Source organism: Malaclemys terrapin, chromosome 2, assembly GCF_027887155.1.
Source record: "Malaclemys terrapin pileata isolate rMalTer1 chromosome 2, rMalTer1.hap1, whole genome shotgun sequence".
Classification (NCBI taxonomy): domain Eukaryota; kingdom Metazoa; phylum Chordata; order Testudines; family Emydidae; genus Malaclemys; species Malaclemys terrapin.
Window position 1 is genome coordinate 133347680 of NC_071506.1, and position 19042 is coordinate 133366721.

At 45.9% G+C, this 19042-nt stretch overlaps 1 protein-coding gene across 2 annotated transcripts in view; it reads right to left on the bottom strand.

Moving 5' to 3' along the window:
- The window catches only part of LOXL2 (lysyl oxidase like 2), a 96843-nt gene extending 78530 nt beyond the window's left edge, over positions 1 to 18313 (bottom strand). The window contains exons 1-4 of one of the 2 annotated variants that reach the window (XM_054017786.1): positions 18159 to 18313; positions 17069 to 17151; positions 8220 to 8664; positions 3043 to 3218 (exon numbers count right to left, since the gene is read on the bottom strand). In XM_054017786.1, coding sequence (XP_053873761.1) covers positions 3043 to 3218; positions 8220 to 8583 — 540 coding nt within the window. In that variant the 5' untranslated portion in view covers positions 8584 to 8664; positions 17069 to 17151; positions 18159 to 18313. The remainder of the gene's footprint in view (positions 1 to 3042; positions 3219 to 8219; positions 8665 to 17068; positions 17152 to 18158) is intronic. The other variant, XM_054017787.1, reaches the window with a different exon arrangement.
- Between the last annotated feature and the right edge of the window lie 729 nt (positions 18314 to 19042).

Consider the following 19042-nt stretch of genomic DNA (forward strand, 5'->3'; position numbering starts at 1 on the left):
CCCTGCATTCTGAGCCGGCCGGCAGCTCCTCCTCCTGCAGCCCGCTCCGGCAGCCCTGTGCAGGGCCAGGGACCGGGTTTTGTGTTGTGCTGGGGAGCTCAGCCATGTGTCCGGCTGGCACAGAGCCCAACACCCTGTTCTGAGCAGCAGGGTAAGGGGGGGCAGGAGAAGGGACAGGGAGGTTCTGGATGGGGCAGTCAAGAAACGGGTGGGGGCTTTTGGAGGGGAGTGGAGAAAGTTTTGGGCAGTCAGGGTACAGGTAGGGGGTAGGGTCCTGGGGGGCAGTTGGGGGGGGGTCTTAGGAGGGGGCAGTTAGGGGACAAGGAACAGGGAGTCTTAGGTAGGGGGTGGGGTTCTGGAGGGCAGTTAGGAGCAGGGGTCCCAGGAGGGGGCAGTCAGGGGACAAGGAGCGGGGGGTAGGGGGCTGGGAGTTCTGGGGGGGAGCTGTCAGGGGGCAGGAGTGGGGAGAGGGATCGGAGCAGTCAGGGGACAGGGAGCAGAGGGGTTTAGATGGGTTGGGCGTTCTGGGGGGGGCTGTCAGGGGGCAGGGGTGGGGAGAGGGATCGGAGCAGTCAGGGGACAGGGAGCAGAGGGGTTTAGATGGGTTGGGCGTTCTGGGGGGGGCTGTCAGGGGGCAGGGGTGGGGAGAGGGATCGGAGCAGTCAGGGGACAGGGAGCAGAGGGGTTTAGATGGGTTGGGAGTTCTGGGGGGGGGGGCTGTCAGGGGGTGGGGAGTGGTTGGATGGGGCGTGGGAGTCCCAGGGGTCTGTCTGGGGGTGGGGGTGTGGATAAGGGTTGGGGCAGTCAGGGGACAAGAGGCAAGGAGGCTTAGATAGGGAGTGGAGTCCCGGGGGGCAGTTAGGGGCAGGGGTCCCAGGAGGGGGCAGTCAGGGGACAAGGAACGGGGGGAGGGTTGGGGGTTCTGGGGGGGCGGGAAGTGGGAGGGGCAGGGGCGGGGCTCCTCCCGTCCTCTTTTTTGCTTGTTGAAATATGGTAACCCTACACAACAGCCACTACATTTGCAACTCTGTGACCAGCTTCTCAGGTGACGGATTCCATAATGCAAATGGCACCCTCTTCCTTCTAATGGCTGAGATTTCCCCCCCCCCCCCATCGACACCACACACATATTGGGAGGATCTGAGATTACTACAGAACTAGTGCATGTGGTGCCCCCACTAGGCCATGCCCTACGCATCCTTAAACAGGGAGTGCTATATTTCTTCACCATCTGCATTATAATTTACCATCCTCCAATGGAGCACTCTGTAGGAACCAAATGTTAAAAGGTTATTGCTAGTTATTCTACAGCCAACAGTCCTTTGAATAATCTTGTTTTAAAAGTGCATTAAAAACCCCCTATATCCACTATTGTAAAACGTGTCCCCAGGCAAGCCAGGACTTAGCCACAGAAACCACTCTGTGGTGTCTCAGATACCACAGATTCCCCCTTATACTTAGGCTAGGATAGAACTGTGGTAATTAGATGGGATCTGCTGGCAAATGATGACGAAGGGTGATCCCTGTATTTGCATATTAAAACACTACAGCACTGTAAAGAGAGCAACTTTGCACGGAGTCAGCACTAGCCGTTTGCAACCTGAAGACACTCAGAAATCCAAGATGGACAGAATTATTTGCTCACCTCGCTCACCCTTTTTCCACTACAGGATTCTTCCTGGCAGTTTATTCTCAAGGAGTCTGTCAAGTCTAGTTTTAAAATGACTCAAGCGACAGAGCTTCCATCATTTCCCATGGGAAACTATTCCACGGCCTAATAGCCTAACCTCCCAGTTAAGAATTTTTTCCGGATGTCCTGCCTACACTTGTTAAATTTCCTCCCAGCACTCCTAACACTAATCCTCAACTCCTTCAGACACTCCACAGAGTTATCACAGCCCCTCTCATCATCCTTTAGCCAAGCGGCACTTAAACAGTTCTTTAAATATTGCCTTATAAAGTCAATCCACTCAAACGCACAACTCTCGGAATCTGCTCTTGTCCCTGGACAACTCTGTTGTACACAAATGTGCCCATAAGACCCCAAAGAGAAGCCACATCACAACTATAGAAAATGGCACCCAATAATTCATAGCTTTTAACAAATAAGGAATTCATCTGATTACAAGGACTGTATCACACGTTATGCTTTAATATTAGTGCGAATCAAATCCGAAAGACAATTTTTTACTCTTGTAAAAGGTGATCCACAAAGGAAAAATAACTGGGTTTGAACCTTCTCATATACTACAGAGAAATTCTGAAAATGTTTGTTTAAAAATATCAACATGTATCTTTATTTTATTGCTGACAACAAAATCTGTCTAAGAAGACACTCTGGAATATTTGCTTGCTGTTATAGCTGGATTGTATACAATTCTTAAGACAGGAAGTAGGACTCATGCAGAGCTGTTTGCCATTAAATATATTCCACCATGGAATCAGCTGTTATTTAGTACTGATAGAGGTGATTCTAGTAAACAGTGTATAGTTTGTAAAGAGCCTTATAATTCTTCAGGCTGAAAAGGTACTATATGTTATTGTTCTCTATTATTTATATTACAGAAGCAGCTAGATGTCTCAAATGAGATCAGGGCCACATCATGCTAGATGCTGACAGTCTCTGCTTCTAGGCCCTTCGGTCTCAATAGACAAGACAAAGGGTGGTAGAAACTATTATTATCCCCATTTCACAGAGGAGCTCTAACACGTAACATTTTATATCGTAACGTGTACATTAAGACTAAGTAGATAAGAAAAGATCCATCCATAGGTCAAGTCACGAAAGCATCATGCAGTGCTGTTAAATACCAGATAGGATCATTTCCTCAAACCCAGCACGTGACATGGGCTTCAATCGAAATGCCAGCTCTGAACATCTCATGCACTAGGAAAGTTTGAGCATGGATCCCAACGCTGCAGGTTGAGCCCGTCTCTACCAACAATTTCATCACCTTGGCAGATACAGCGCCTGATCCAAACACCGTGGGAAGACTTCCACTGGGCATTGGATCAGTTCCTTCAAGTTATAAGTGCATTTACCTCTATTTGGTTGAGAAACGGCTTGTCAAACTTGAAGCCAGGGATCCTCTTTTCACTGCAGACGACTCCCACGTCTTCGGTGTGTTTGCAGTCTGTGACGCCCCAGCCGTTTGTGGTACATGCTGCCAGCGTCGCCTCTTTGCCAGTACAGTGGACATTGTCCATCCAGATTTTGCCTGAGGAGGAAAGAATTGAAAGACTTGAGACACCAGTGAGCAAACCGCAGAGATGGTAAATCTAGATTCACTAATAATTGATCTAAAATGAGCCTGACACACCAGTTCTGCTAAGTGTGTGTTCCTCACGGTAAATCCTCTCAAAGGAAGGTCTAAAATCTTTACTTAAATAAACTGAGAAAACAGCTAAGTCAATTCAGTCTATCCAGGCCTGTGCAGGACCCACCTCAGGTATTTATAAACCAGAATCACAACGGTTAAGTTGAATAAGGTACACATTTAGGGTTAGATCCTGAGCTGGTGTAAATCAAGCATCGCTCCATTGAAGTTAATGGAGCTACACCAATTTAAGGATCTGTTCTTCAATGTCCAATAGCAACCATCTCTGCATTAAGATACACAAGCCAAGAATTCCCAAACTGACTAACGAGTTGGGGGCCCCAAGCAGAGACACCTTATAGGGGCCTGATTTTCTGACGCTGCTGAGCACCCACCCCCTGAAAATCAGTTCCTTTTAATGTGTCTCAGGTCGGGAATCCAAAAATCTAGTCAAATTTTCAAATCTTCCCCACCTTAGGTATTGTAAAAGCTTAATTTAAAACATGAAGCACGTAGTGTAGTCATTTCAGATAGATACATGAAATCACAGTGATGCTGTGCTCAGAGAGTTCTGCGCTTTGCACATTGTATCCGTAATGAGTGTATGCCAGGCACCGTGTCTCGCTGCAGATAGTCCTGTTTCGCAATGTGGAACAAAATCCTTTTTTCTTGCGTACCATCCCTTCTGCCATTTGCATCAGCACATAAAGGAAAGGCAGGCAAAAGCGATTTTAATCAAACTTCCTCGTGGTAAAAGCTAGCTTCCCCTGATGACGGCCACTTCAGATCGGCTGGTGTCAGTAGGTCCCCTCGGCTCAGTTGATTAGAGCATGGCTTCCAATTGCAAATGCCATGAATCAGTTGTCTATATCCAGGGCCTCTTGCATCCTCTCTAATATGTCAAATCCTGATTAAACTTCCTTTTGGAGAGAACTTTGAGTTTTGATTGAATCGGGTCATTTTTTAAATGTGTATTTTGGCCCAAATTTCAATGGGTGCCTAATGACTTGGGAGGCCTGGAATTCCAGGTGACAACTTGAAACACCTTAACAAGGCTGGACTCTCAGACAGCGCTGAGCCCTGACTTTCTGAAAAATGAGGCCTCCCTTAAGGCATCAACAAGTTGGACACCTAAAATCACAACTCACATCTCAACACCATGGCCACCCTCTCCCTGCAATAGCTGATGAGGGTGAAAAAACTTACAGCATCAGATGGAATCTACCATCCCCACTCCGGCCTCTGTATAGTGCCTATCCCTGGAGTCTTTAAGGGGCTGATTCTCAGAAGCACTGACCATTTGCAGCCCCTTGGGACTACAAGGGGAGCTGTGGGCCTCTGAAATAAAAATCAAGTCCTGCTTGCTTAACCCACGTGTCAGACCACAGGGGGTGTCCCACATTTGGAGAATCAGAAAGATTCCCCCTCCCCCAGCTATAACAATCCATTCGGACACCTTTGAAAGTGAGATGTATAGGACCTCCTAGGCATCAGTGCTACCATGTTCTATACGAAGGATTTGAACTGTTTTCCCAGGCCCTGTGCCAAGCCTGGGAATGGCCATGGTGCAATGCAACTCTCATGGTGGTCACATGGAAGGAATCCCCTCCTCTTCCAGTTTTGAGGCTGCTACTGAAAACACCAGGGCAGCCTCTGAAACTGCTGCATTCCCTCCTCTGTCTCTCTAACTATGTTCCTATATATCTCCCATCGTCATAGCTTCAGAGAGTGTGATTACACCACAACCAAACACTTGTGGCTGGCCCGTGTCAGCTGACTTGGACTTATGGGGCTATAAAATTGCAGGGCAGATGTTCAGGCTCCAGCCCAACCCCAATGGCAATTTTATAGCCCCATGAGCCCAAGTCAGATGACACAAGGCAGCTGTGGGTGTTTGATTGCAGTGCATGTAAGCCCAAGGTTCGAACTCAGGCTCATGCCTAACCACCTTCCATCTACACACAAGTCACGCTGACCCAGGGGTTCCAGGACCCCATGGGAGTGGAAGGGCCAAGCCTCAGTCAAGCTGGGATCCAGGATTCAAGCCCCGTGTCTTCAATGTAGATGCAACCACAACAGACACATGCTCTAGGAGTCTGCCAGAAGCATCCCACAGGCGGACTTTCTTTGTCCTCTGGACAGTCAAGTTTGGTGGATAGTCAAGTTTCTCCCTCCCCCCCCGCGCCCTGCATCATGAACAAAGGGCTAGTGGCCACATTTTGGGTGGGTGCTAGGAATTCTGGGATACGGTTGGTTGTACTCAGGCCTGCATGACACCATAACACCAGGTTGGGATCCAGGCTTCAACAATTCCTAGCCAGGGTTACAAATGATGTAAATGCTCATGCCAAAGCTTAACAAAGCCAGGATCTGATAACTTGAGTTCTAACAACCCCAGGCTCACATTGCAATGTAGACATACCCTGAGCCCATAGTGCTTCATGCAGCTGCTTTATTACATTTGGCTGGTTGATTCACCGTATCCTAGATCCATCAACCATGCTCCTCCTCTCTTCCAGACCAAGCCACGCTCAGATCCACCCCCACCCCACAGCAATGCAGAAATTGCCCTGGTGAATCCCAACCCCACGGCATGGGCTCCCTGCGGCACGCAGAGAAAGCACTCACTCTAAGTGAATCAGAGGGCAATGTTTTGTTTAAAATGTCACGGCATCTCCCTTGGAAATCTCCTGCTGGACCGTGGGAGCCAAGATCCACAATGTGGGACAACATTTGAGGTCTCAAATTTCTCTCAAGTCAATTTTAAGCCCTGCTTGCTTTTTATGGGTAATTTTATAGGTGCGGGTGTTAAAGAATGGTGTTAAAAAACTACGGACCAAATTCATCTCCAGTGTAACTGCAGGGAGTGAATGGAGTTGCATTTAGCGTGAACCTGGCTCTATGCTTCATGCTACCAATTATAAAATATTCAGTAGGCAAACATTTACTTATGGTAGATAAGACAATTAAACATATAGTTATTGAGGTTTATGGAGCTACTAAAACCCAAATATGCTTTTAATAATCAATTCCTACATATAACAAACCAATATTTGCCTTCCTACATCTTAATTCAATGCATATTTGGAAGGCCCAATCTGAAGTGTGATCGGGTTGATGTCTCGTCTATAACAGTCCACTTTACAGCCAAGCCATCTGTATGCAATATCAAGGAGGACAAAAAATAAACACAGTTTCATGTAAGGTTCGGCCCTGATGAGAACTCTTCCCCTGCCAGAGCTAGTATGTTAGTTTCCTGAATGATTACTATAAAGTGTGTTTAATTATATAATTAGAAATGCAGGCTGGGGAGCTCACAGGCTAGTCCAGAAGCCACTCAAGGCAAACTGCTGCCCTCAGCAAAATTTCAGTCTGCTACCCGCTTCCTACCAGTAATAGACAGTCCCTTATAATCTGAAGAGTCAAGACACAGGGCGGGAAGAAGGAAGGACTATTATCCCCATTCCACAGATGATGAAACAAGAGACACAGATTAAGTGACTTGAAGAAGGTCGTACACTCGTAGACCACCAGATCATATCATCTGACCTCCCAAATATCACAGGCCACAGACGCCACCCAGCTCCTGCACACTATACCTGACAACTGAAATTAGACCAAAGAAACTGAGACCCCCGGGAGACTAGACTATGATGTCCCACAGGCAGAGAATATGAGGGAACTGAGGTGCACCAGTGCCTAAGACCCCAACAATGGCAGGGAAATGGTTAAGTGAGAGATGCCCAAAGAACTCTGGCAAGTGACCTGCATCCATACTCCGCAGAGGGAGGCAACACTCCCCCTCCACCCCAAAGGTCACTGCCAAACTGAGCTGGGGGAAAATTCCTTCCTGGCCTCACCTATGGCAATCAGTTAGACTCTGAGCAGGTGAGCAAGAACCAACCAGCCAAGCTCCTGAGAGAGAAAGCTCAGTGTCCTGGCCCACCCTGTCTAGTGTCCAATCTCCAGCCATGGCCATCCATGATACTACAGAGAAAGGAGATCAACGACAACCACGACCCCTGAATAGACTTGGGGGAAAAATATCCCTTCCTGACCCCTGTAGGCTGCTGGCCAAAACCCTGAAGCATGAGCTTTTGGGAACATAAGCTATAAACCAGAAGTTAGCCCCAGGCCTGCTGAGCCCTGCCCCCTATCATCACAAGCTACCTTGAAAGGTCACAGAGGGGAGCCTGTGACAGCCAGAAATTAAACCCACATCTCTTGCATTCTAGTCTCATGCTTTAACCACAAGACTCCCACCCAGCCTCTCCCAATCTGAAATTTCTGGGTACCCTAAATCTCAGTTCCATTAGCACCAGCGGTGGTAGCCTGGGAATGGGGTCTGAGTCACTTCCTCTTCTCCTAGAGGTGGCCCCCTCTAGGCCAGAGCTGAGCCACATCCTCAGTCTGTTGTGTTGACACATCAAGAGCTTTAATCTCCAGTTTGCTCAATCAGACCCCTCTCAATAGCACTAAACTCAACTCAGGCCTCTCTACACTGACACTTAATTCTTGGCTAGCTGGGACGTAAATCAACCCCACAGTAGCCTGCCATGTGCTAAGTGTCCTTGCAGACCCTGCTACCACGCACTAAAAGCTCTGTAGTGTGCTTCGATCTACTCCGCTTTGAAACAGGAGTGGATTAAAGCACACTAAAGAACTGTTAGGTCACAGCAGCAGGGTCCACTCGGATACTGAAGTGTGCAACAGGCTAGCGTGGAACAGATGTACACCCCAGCTTGCCACGAATGAAGCGTTCATGTAGACAAGCCCTTACATTCATTTTGTTTCAATCATTTGCCACTGGAAACCCCACCACGGCGTGGGCACGCACAGGAGGCCAAGGAAAGCAGAGTGAACGTAAACACAAGGTGGGCCGCAGAAACCAGGCAACTTTACCTTCTCCCTTTCCATACTTGGAGCTTGACACCCAGGACACAGCCTCCACATAGCCCAGCTCTCTGCACACCACGTTAGCGGCGTGGATGGAGAAGTCGTCGTCACACACCGTGCCCCACTCCCCGTTGTAGAACACTTCCACCCGCCCCTCGTTGTGCTTCCGCTTCTGCCCGGCCAGCCGCAGCTGAATCTTGGGGATGTTGGCCGGCTGCTGGGGGGCGTGGTATTCTGAAGGGGGTTGCTCAGGGTGGCCGGAATAGTAGGGCCAGTGCTCATACTGGGCAAGGCCCAAATGGCTCAGACAGCTGAAGAAGAACAGCCCAATGAAAAAGTGGTTACGGTTGAAACTCAGGCATCTTCCCATTTTCAGCCCCCACAGTTCTCAGAGCCAGCTCCTCTCTTTCGCAGGTGCTGTCCAGTGCAGGTAGGATGCTGCGTGGGTTGGCTGAAATGAAAGAAAAATCTGTGTGAGAGGTAAAACATGATAACACGGGGACTTATTTTTCCTCTCTAACCAAGTGACCTGACCAATGGAAGGATGTGTCCAAGTTGCCCCCTCCTGGTGTTTTAGCGAAACATTTCTGAAATCAAAGGTCTTGGGTTTTGTTCCACAGGGCAGCGGAGACAAATGTCAAAACCTCAACAGGGTGTGTAACAAAGAATTCCTATTCTCCAGCCAGCTCTAACCTGAAAACAATTCTTTATGGAACTGCATTTATAATGACTAAAGCAGACTAACCTATGCAACAGTCTGATTGAACAAGAGTTTCACCATTTTAATTCTGTGGCCATCTGAGCAAATGTACAATTAAAAAAAAAAAAGCCAAATCCATCCTTTAAATGGTGGAAAAATAGAGAGGAAACAAAATAAAATAATGTGGTCAAGAATGGAGAGATTTACATTGCAGCTTGAATTTTCCTGATTCCCAATATTATGACATACGGCGTATTTCCATTACTGCACATCTGGCTTCATCTACACAGCATTATTGTATGCAGCCATGCACAGGAATCATTTTTAATGTAGATTTGTCTGACATTCTCTGGCCTCTTGGTAATGTTACAGCTGAACTCCAGCCGTAAGTCAACTAGATAGAAGTCCAGTGGTTAAACTACTTCTACACGCATGCAGTGAGTGAAGGTTCAGAAACTGTTCACTTAAGGTAGGAGGAGTTATTTTCTGGTTAAGAAACTTGAGCCAGACGTGGTGCTGAACTGAATGTCAGTTCATTTCCTGCCCCAGCCCTCCGATATTCCACATTGTCATTCATGCAACCAGCACATGGAGCAGTCAGGGAGTACACGTGGAGGTTAGTGGCTGAATAGTTTCCAAATGAAGCAATGCCAGAGAGCAGTGGGAAAAAGCTCCCCAACTCCCCAAAGCAGTATCGTTCCCTGGCAGCAGCCAAAACACAGGGAAGGAGAGTCACCAATACAGAGGTCTAGAATGGAAGATCAGTCAGTATGTGCTAGGTCTGCGCTACCCCAAAAGGTGACAAAGAGACACGGGCACAGGGAAACCTGGATAAAGTAGCCTTCCAAGCGGCTGAAGGAGGCTGTGTGATCTACTGGACCAGAAGCCAGAAAACTTGGGTCCTATTCCCAGTTCTGCCACCACACTGCCAAGTAGATCTGAGCCAAGTCACTTCCACCTCAGTTTCCCCTTAAGTAAACAGGGATGATGATACTGACTCTCCTTTTGTAAAGTGCTTTGAGACTCTGGATGCAAAGTCTCTCTCTCTGAACCAAGTGCAAGTAACAAAGGTGGGTGCATTTGAAACATCCCTATTCGTGAATGGCACAGTGGGGTCGTTAACTATGGTTCAAACAAAACTGGTTCGGGGAAACTAGGGGGAATAAAGCGCTACAAAGTGCTTGATCTTGTTAACATCATGGATTCCCATGAACTTCACTGGACTAAGATTGATTTCTAGGCTGTTGTACAGGATTCATCACTGCGGTAACTATACACCTCAACACCCCATGAGCCCAGGAAGCATTATCCCCATTTCAGATTCTGATCAGGAACAGACAGAAAAGCAACTTGCCCACAGTCACACATGGTGTCTGTGGCAGAGCTGGGAGTAGAACCAAGATTCCAGAGTCCCAGGACAACACCTCAAGCACATGACTTTTCTTTTCTTCTGACAATTCATTAAGGGGATTTGCCAATGAAAGTAGAGTGAAATATGCATTATGACTGAACTTAATGTGCCTTTTTTGCATATACGAAAGGCTCATGGGGACCAGATGCTGCATAAATCATTCCCAACACATATCCACTGCTTTCAGCAGAGTTATGTTGGGACAGCACTGGATGGCCAGGTGAATTATGAGTTTGGTTTTTGTTCTTGGCTCCTGCCAAAACATCTGGTATAAACACATGCTGATGTGATCCAATAAGGCAAATCTTAATGCCTAAAGTTCACACAGGCAGTCGGTTAGCTCAGTGATGGGTCCAGGACAAGAACATTTAAAGGAACAAATGGCAACTCTCTGAATTAGGTAGGTTAAAAGCACAGTGCACAGACTTATGGCTGCATCTTCCAAAGCCACCCAAAACACCCTAGTGAGGAAAATATTTACAGCAAAAGGCTCATCCAATGCTATGGCTGAGATTTGCAAAGCCATCACAGGGATTGGGACTCCCTTGAATCTCAGTGGGAACGGATCATTTTAAATTCCCCAGGCAACTGAAAATCTCACTCCATGTTCATAAGATGCTCCATTCGTGCCAGCACTGTTTAATACCACTCTCTCTTAAGCACTCTGATCTCCCTCCAAAGATCTCAAAACACATTCATAATTTAAGCCTCACCCCCATATGGGGTAGGTAGGTCTCCCCATTCAGGGAAAGCTGAAGCACAGAACATTAATTTGCCCAAGAAGTCAGTGGAAGAGCCTGGAAAAGAATCCAGATCTCTGGACTTCCTGTTCTGTGCTTTAAATCATTCCCAGCCTGCACTGGGACTAAGGGACCACTCATTGAAACTATTATGCACTTGAGAAATCCCATTGAAGTCAATGGGACAACTCATGAGAGGAAACACTACTCCTTGGCTTTCAAGATCAGGCCCTAAGAACGCTTTTAAGGTGCCACAACATACACAGACACAGCCAGCCATCAAGGTCACTAGCAGGGATTGAACCAGAGACCCTCAGCACAGGCCTCTGCCACTTCAGCTAGAAGAGTAACTTAGCTGAGCTCAATGCTCATGACAGTTATTAATGTGACCTGAAATAATGATCTGTTGAGAAAACATGATTTAAGTCCATTACAGGTCAGAGACCTGTATGATTACTTAAAGGCCTGGATTTAGACCCATTTAAACAATTTCATAGGTGTTGGTGCAACTATGGGAAAGCCACAAGTAGAAAAGCAGCATCTTGCTGGTCAGGAGAACCTGATTTTCCAATTCAGTGTGCTAAAAGGAGAACAAAAATACTACAGCCCAAGGCAGGGGTCGGCAACGTTCGGCATGCAGCTCGCCAGGGTAAGCACCCTAGCGGGCCGGGCCAGTTTATTTACCTGCTGACACGGCAGGTTCGGCCGATCGCGGCCCCCACTGGCCGCGGTTCGCCGTCCCGGGCCAATGGGGGTGGTGGGAAGCCGCGGCCAGCACATCCCTTGGCCCGCGCCACTTCCCGCCACCCCCATTGGCCCGGGACGGCGAACCGCGGCCAGTGGGGGCCGCGATCGGCCGAACCTGCCGTGTCAGCAGGTAAATAAACTGGCCCGGCCCGCCAGGGTGCTTACCCTGGCGAGCCGTGTGTCGAACGTTGCTGACCCCTGGCCCAAGGATTCTAGAATGTGCAACATTGTGAATTGTACCTTCAAGCAGCTTCCCCACAGAAGTAGTGAGGCCCTGATAAAAAGATTGGTGACTTCAACAGAACTCTCCCTTCTGAGATCTCAGTATCCCTACCCCATCTCCCGCCTTATAAAAACCACTATGCAACGGGCAAGTGAAAATGTGTAGTGTCGATGGAAGTTTAATGACCCACAATCCTTGCCCTACCTGAGGCAACACAGGGCACATACCATGGTTCATCACCAGCTTTTCAAGAAGAATCAATTGCTTAGAGGTATAGCTTGCTGATGAGAGAGATAGATACTTGCAAGTAATGCAGGAGCGAGTACTCTGGCAGAGATCACCCTTATAGCAATGTTAATCCGTGGTACGATATGGAGTGAACAATGTATAGGGCTTACAAATGCAGCATTTCCAAAGAGATTACATGCCATCCTGATAGGCTGTAAATGTAACTTCAGATAAAGCAAACTCTTTAAAGGGGAGAGCGTTTCGTAGCTCTTCACATACCGCAGGTGAAGAGCGAAGTGCTGTAGTCTGGAATTTTTCCATAGGCAACTCCTGCTTGAAGCATGCAGCTATTCCACATGCAGACTCTCACTGCCACATGCCTGCAATTTACCTGTAACTGGATCCTCTTGGATTGGATTCAGTTTTGATCAATAGTTATAGCTTGGTTTAAAAAAAGATAATGGCTGAGATCCAAGTTATGTATTCCCATCAAGTTCACACCACTATGGCTGGGGGCACCTCAAGCAACATCTCCTCAGGCGTGCTCTCATATGGCGTCCAATCCAGGTCCCACTGAAATCAATGTAAAATCTCCCACAAGCTTCAAAAGCTGCAAGACCGGGCCTATGACAATAAAAGTGTAGTGCTCATTACAGAATTGGGCCCTCGTTTGTTGGATGCCGCAAGCCCGGTCTAGTCTGCAAACCTTTCAGTCAATAGTATTATAATATATTCAGCTAGTCATCGCCTAAAATGAATGCAACTGTTCATATGAAAAAAAGCCAACAGATGTTAGCAAGTAGCATCGGGGGTTTTCTATTTGCTTCAGTTCTGCCTGAACTATCATTAAAAACAGAACACAGTTGACTGGCAGTAGCAAGCAGACTTGCTTTAGCAAACCCAGGATCTCATCAGACTGCTGCAAACTGAATAGGCCCAACTGGTAACATCTTCAAAAGCAAAGAGGATTTAATTCTAACACCACCCATCCACTGTGAAGAACAGATGAGTCTTGGGCACTTAGAGACTCTTGTACTTCATCAGGGTTTTGCAGGGATGAGGTAACAAACAGACATCATGCTGTTCTACAGCACAAGCACCATCTGACTTGTCTCAGGATCTAGCTTGGCAAAGAACATAGGATCGGCAAATAATTACAAAAAGCTTTCTGGCCTCAGCTGCACATTCATATGTTAGGTAACAGTAAAAAAAAGCCACTGACTTAATGAAATATGTACAACGGGGGAATGGCGGGGGGGAGGAGGGAACACCCACAGAAACAAGACAGCACAGTACTCTGCCAGAAGAGAGAAGCTGGAGGAATAAATGTATTTACAACACACACAGCTTTTCACAACAAAGAAGAAAGAAGCCTGGGATTTCCCCTCACTCGCTTTAGACTCGAGATCTGCAAAGAGCAGCTCTGGTGACTAAGAATGCGGATTATATTTTTCACGAGCCATAGGTCCAGCCACACAACTCAGCATTGAAGGAAGTCAAGTGACTGAACCCCTTTGTACCACCCAGGGAAATTCTACAGGTCCATGAATTCACACTGTTCTAGCATGCCCTTCAAATAGCCATGGCTCTCACAGTGTGTGTGTGTGTGTATGTGTGTGTGTTACCAATCTCACATAGCTGAAAAGCCCAAAGAAGGGGCTAGGAGGGGTGAGAAGCACAGGATCTCAAACTCACTCAGAAATTGTATGGGAACAGAAGCATTGCTGGGAACTGTAGTTGCTGAGGCTGGTTTTGACAGTACCATCGTGGCTATTAGCTTCACTAATTAATTTTGAATTCCCTAATCATCCCTGAAGGTTTTCTGTTTCCTGTAATGTACCTGGCCTGAAGGGTGGGATCGAAGTGTGGAAAGATAACAAGAATGTGAGTCTTAGCACCATGGCATCAGTTAGCATTAAAGCTCTCTCCTTTCTCTCTCTCTCATTGCACTAAAGTCACTTACTTTTTTTTTTTTTAATTCTCCTTTACAGCTAAGTAGAAAGCATATTAAGCTCCCCAGTGGCTGCACTTTCTAATGTGTGTTTTATTTTGACAACAGATCTTCATTTTTCTCACATCTCCAATTTGTTTAGCAATGAAGGACGAAGCCAAATGGAGAGCGACAGCCTCCGTGTTACAGCATGACTGACACTCTCAGACTCCTGGCCAATTCTGGTTCTTGGCGATCCTACAGGTCTTGGTGACTAAATGGACAGTACTGTCTCAGTATGAAAAAAAATTCAGCGACAGATATGACACTTATACACTACCCTTCTAATTCGCATTGGAAATGATTAAGCAGAACGAAACTTTTGAACCCAACGTTATTCTAGTATCAGGGGATAGCCATGCTAGTCTGTATCCACAAAAACAACAAGGAGTCCAGTGGCACCTTAAAGACTAACAGATTTATTTGGGCATAAGCTTTCGTGGGTAAATTGTATCTGAAGAAGTGGTTTTTTACCCACGAAAGCTTATGCCCAAATAAATCTGTTAGTCTTTAAGGTGCCACTGGACTCCTTGTTGTTAATGTTATTCTAGTTATTTATTGTAAGTTCCAGAAATATCTTATGGTTTCTTAAACTTTAGGACAATTAATCTGCTCAGACCCCTTATTCATTTTAACAGAAGCAACAGCAACTTGAACCATGAAACTTATGTTTTTAGTTTATTAATAATACTGCCTAGCATAGTTTTTATCAGTAGATCTCAAAGTGCGTTATAAAAGAGTTCAGTATCGTTATCCCCATTTTACAGATAGGAAAACCAAGGCGCAACATGGGAAAGAGACTTGCCCGTAGTCACCCAGAAGTCCAGCTGGAAATAGAGCCCAGGTCTCGAGTCCCAGTCCAGCACTCCATTCTTTAATGGCATGTGATTTGCTCAATATGAGTAAGAGGCTACAATAGGGTAACACAATGAAATCCATAGCTGACATGCTTGGATTCATCGCAATAGAACATGTGCGTGCATGTGCACACACACTATGGATACAGAATGATTTTGTGGAATGCTAGGAAATATGAAATGCCATTTAAAAAAAAAGGAAAATCCCTGCATAATGCTGATTCGGTTTAAAGTACCTGAACCATCAATAACACATGCAGTCGCAGAACTGGAATGGTGACCCTGGTATTAAGAGATGCATACATCTTTCTGGTTTTCAATTATGCGGATATCTAGCCTGTGTCACTTTTGGACTTTGTTCACCCCTTGATGGAACATCCCTTAATATTAATGGGCATGAGAGCTGGGGGTTTCCATGAAGCCCAAGGGTAATTGGGAGCCTAAGACCCACTGAAAGTCAATGGGAGTTGGATCGAACTCTCTTTTGAAGATCCTAGTCTGGAGGTTTCACCACTTAATAAGCAGAACCACAGGGAAGAAACGAAACAGCCAACTAATACCTTATACCACTGAATAAAGAGATCAGGTATTCTGGGTATCACATGCACAGGGATGATGTATACGGTCGCTCCAAAATGCACTACAATTTTCTGTCTGGGACATGGTCTGATTTTTAGTTTTTTTATACATCTACTTTCCATATTTATTTTGCCATTGACTATTTGAAGACTGTATATTTATAGATATCTATCTACATCCTCAAAAACCGGATTAAATGAATCCTTGGTGGAACTCTTGACTTCAAGAGGCTTAGACCGGGCATCAATTTCACCCACAGTGTATATTTACACATATTCACAGTATACACCGTATCTAGGCACACACCCCATTCCTAGAGCATTTCACACTTCTATAAAGTGCTTTACAAACAAACTGAGTGATGAACTGTGCAATCATGCCACCTACTATTGAAGAGTAGCCATTTCTAGGGTGGAACGTGGCAGTTGTTTAACAATGTACAGCGACACCATGCAAAAAAAGTTTAGGATAAGAATTAATAATGGATTAAACGCAAAGCTGGAAGGAGAATTTAGGGATGGAATGAAATTCAGACAGGAAACCTGGAGGTTAACAACATGCAAATAGTTTCCAGGAAACTCTGATGACCACATGTGCCCTAGAGATCAGTTTTATTTCATCATGCAAAAGACAGCACCTAGCACTGATCATTTAACAACATGGGCGGGGGAGGGGGAGCATGATTGTCTCAGGGATGGAATGCCATGTACTAATCATTAAGACAACTTTCTGCAGCAGTTGGATTTCCTTGGTAGTACTAACATGGAGTAGCCTTTGCTTAGCTTGTCAGATTTGACCAAGACCACAGCACAGGGCTACAGACCTCATTCAGATGTACTCTTATTTGCTGGTAGTCAAGAAGTGCCAGTGATGGAAAGGCTCTATGTTAGATCTCTCTGTATCGTATGTGATCTTGAAGAGTCATCCTGTTACTCATTTATCTCCACCTGACTGTCCCAAACATTACAGCTAATGTTAAAAAAGAAAGCCCTTTTCTCGTGTGTTTTCTAAGTTCATGTAACACTAAGCAAGCCCAGATGAGATTTGTTATTATGCAGCAACAACCAGCAAGCATACTATCCAGAAAGATGTGATTTCCGCTTAGATTTTCTACTGTTACAATAGCTCATGCCAATATTTGCATTGTCTGATTTGTAACAGCACCTTAACCTCCACCTAAGAGACACTATGTGGGTGGTATAATGTGGGTGCAATAAAACCAATGAGCGGAAACCTAAAGCAAATTATTTTCAGTCTCTATCAAGCAGCTGTTTGAAAACAGCGCAATGTTGTCTTTATGAACCGATTCCTACCTGGGATGCTAATGGGTTTTCTCCCTATACTCCCAGATAACTGAGGCAAGTCTTGCTTTAAGCTCACCTCTAAACTATTTGATCTCAGGTTCTCCTCTGGCGCTGCAGACAGTGACACCTGTTGTTTTCTGCTAAGTAGTAGCCGCTAGTCTGAAAAGAGAAAAGTAGTTTGCATCTTTAACACCCTCAGCACAGGGGCCATATAAGAGCAGCATGCATTCCAGAAAGAGGTTGTCACAAGTTTCAATGCTGAAACTTCGTTAGCTTCTATTGAACCGCACATCTGGTGTCCCCTCTAGGTAACACTCCACAATTCTCTCTCATGATACTCACAAGTGGAAAGTCATCCTGAATCCTACTGGGACTGCTGTGTGAGCTCGGGATAAAATGGTCCCTCTAAAGAACGAATTGTTCGGTGCAAGGACCACACTTCAAGGAACAGAGAGTCTGCTCAGATTCAACTGAATCTTAGCACAACAACAGAAAGAAATTTCCTCTTATGGAAATAGATCTCTGTATGTTCCACGCCATCCCCGGAAGGGGAACATTTGCTTTTAAATGTTTCCTTTTGAGAATCATTTATTCAGGCAAGAGAATTTAAACTGCTTCTGAAGTCTTAAATTGGTGACATTTACACAGAGTTTATTGCATGGGCAGTAGCTTCCTAGACTCAATCAGGCACAGGCTACCAGTGTTACAGAATCTATGCTGTCTCAACTTGTAGGCATTTAGCAACACTGCTTTTCCACTTCATTAGTTCAGTCCCAACTCATTCCTGTAAGTGAACAGGGGAGAAAGTTTTACCTGGCCACAAACATCTTTGCCAAGTGACAGAAAAAATCTGCAGCATTTTTTTTTTTTTAAAGAACAAGTTTCCAGAGGAATACAAGATGATCTGTTTTACTGGTTCTCTCCCACCCCCTCGCCCTCCTTTTGAGATGCAGATGCTAAATAACCAACTGAAGTTAGAGAAATAAAAGATGTTCAAAGAGTAGAGAGAAACGAGGTTGACTTTCAGCCCCAACACAGGCTAGATGGTTGGTTTAAGCTGGCTGTCAAACAACAACAAAAAGAGTCACCCACACAAATCAATCTGGCATTACTTCTGTAATAATAATGCCACTCTTTGGATTGCAATGCAGCAGGACAGCACTTACCTGGAGATGGTTTGGTGGGGGGTGACCTCAGTTCCTGCTGCTCTCTTTGCACTAAAGTGCCTCTTCTGAGGCAAGAGTGCAGTTTGAGGGGTCCCCTTTGCTTTAGAAAATACTCTGCAGCCAGGGAAATGTGCTGCAGAAATCCTGGTGCTGCTTCTTCCTGGCAAATTTCACTGGAGTTATCCAAGCAAACCCCTCCCAGGGTCCACCCCCTCCAAGCTCAGACACACCAGCTAGGCTGATGGGTGATATCATGGGCTTTTGCTGTAATCTGAGAGCTATGGCATTCCTTGAGCGCTGCACTGAAATGATTTGCAGCCAAGGAGGTGAATAGGGAATGTGAGCTGCTTTCCAGGAGGCCCCTAAAGAACAGACCATTCAGGATCACTTTACCGTGTATTATTATTTAATATCTATATTGCTGTAATGCCCAGAGACTCCAATGGGGTTCAGGGTCCCATTGTGCTGGATGCTGTACAAACACATAGTAAGACATGGTCTTACAGCAAAGCATCCGTTATAATTACCTCCCTTTCTAGGGCTTTAGTCTTGAAACATTCCTCCTCCAAAGCTGTTTTCTGTGTAGGTCTCATCTCACTTTAACCTGTTTGGCGTTGTGTTCAGCCCTATCTAGCACCTCCAGCTCGCTGCTGTTTTTCACACTTTTTCGTAGCAAGGGCAGTCAAATCTGAGGCACGTACTCACAGGCTATATATCTCCTGGATCTGCATCATCAGTTACTCCAGAAAGTCTGATGCCCTGGGGATTAGCCAGCTCTCATTAAAGCTGTATTTCCCCTCCGTCAAAAAAACTGATCCCTGCAGGTACAGGAACACTAAAAAGATTGAATTCAGAGACTGCCTCAGCCATTGAATCTAAATACA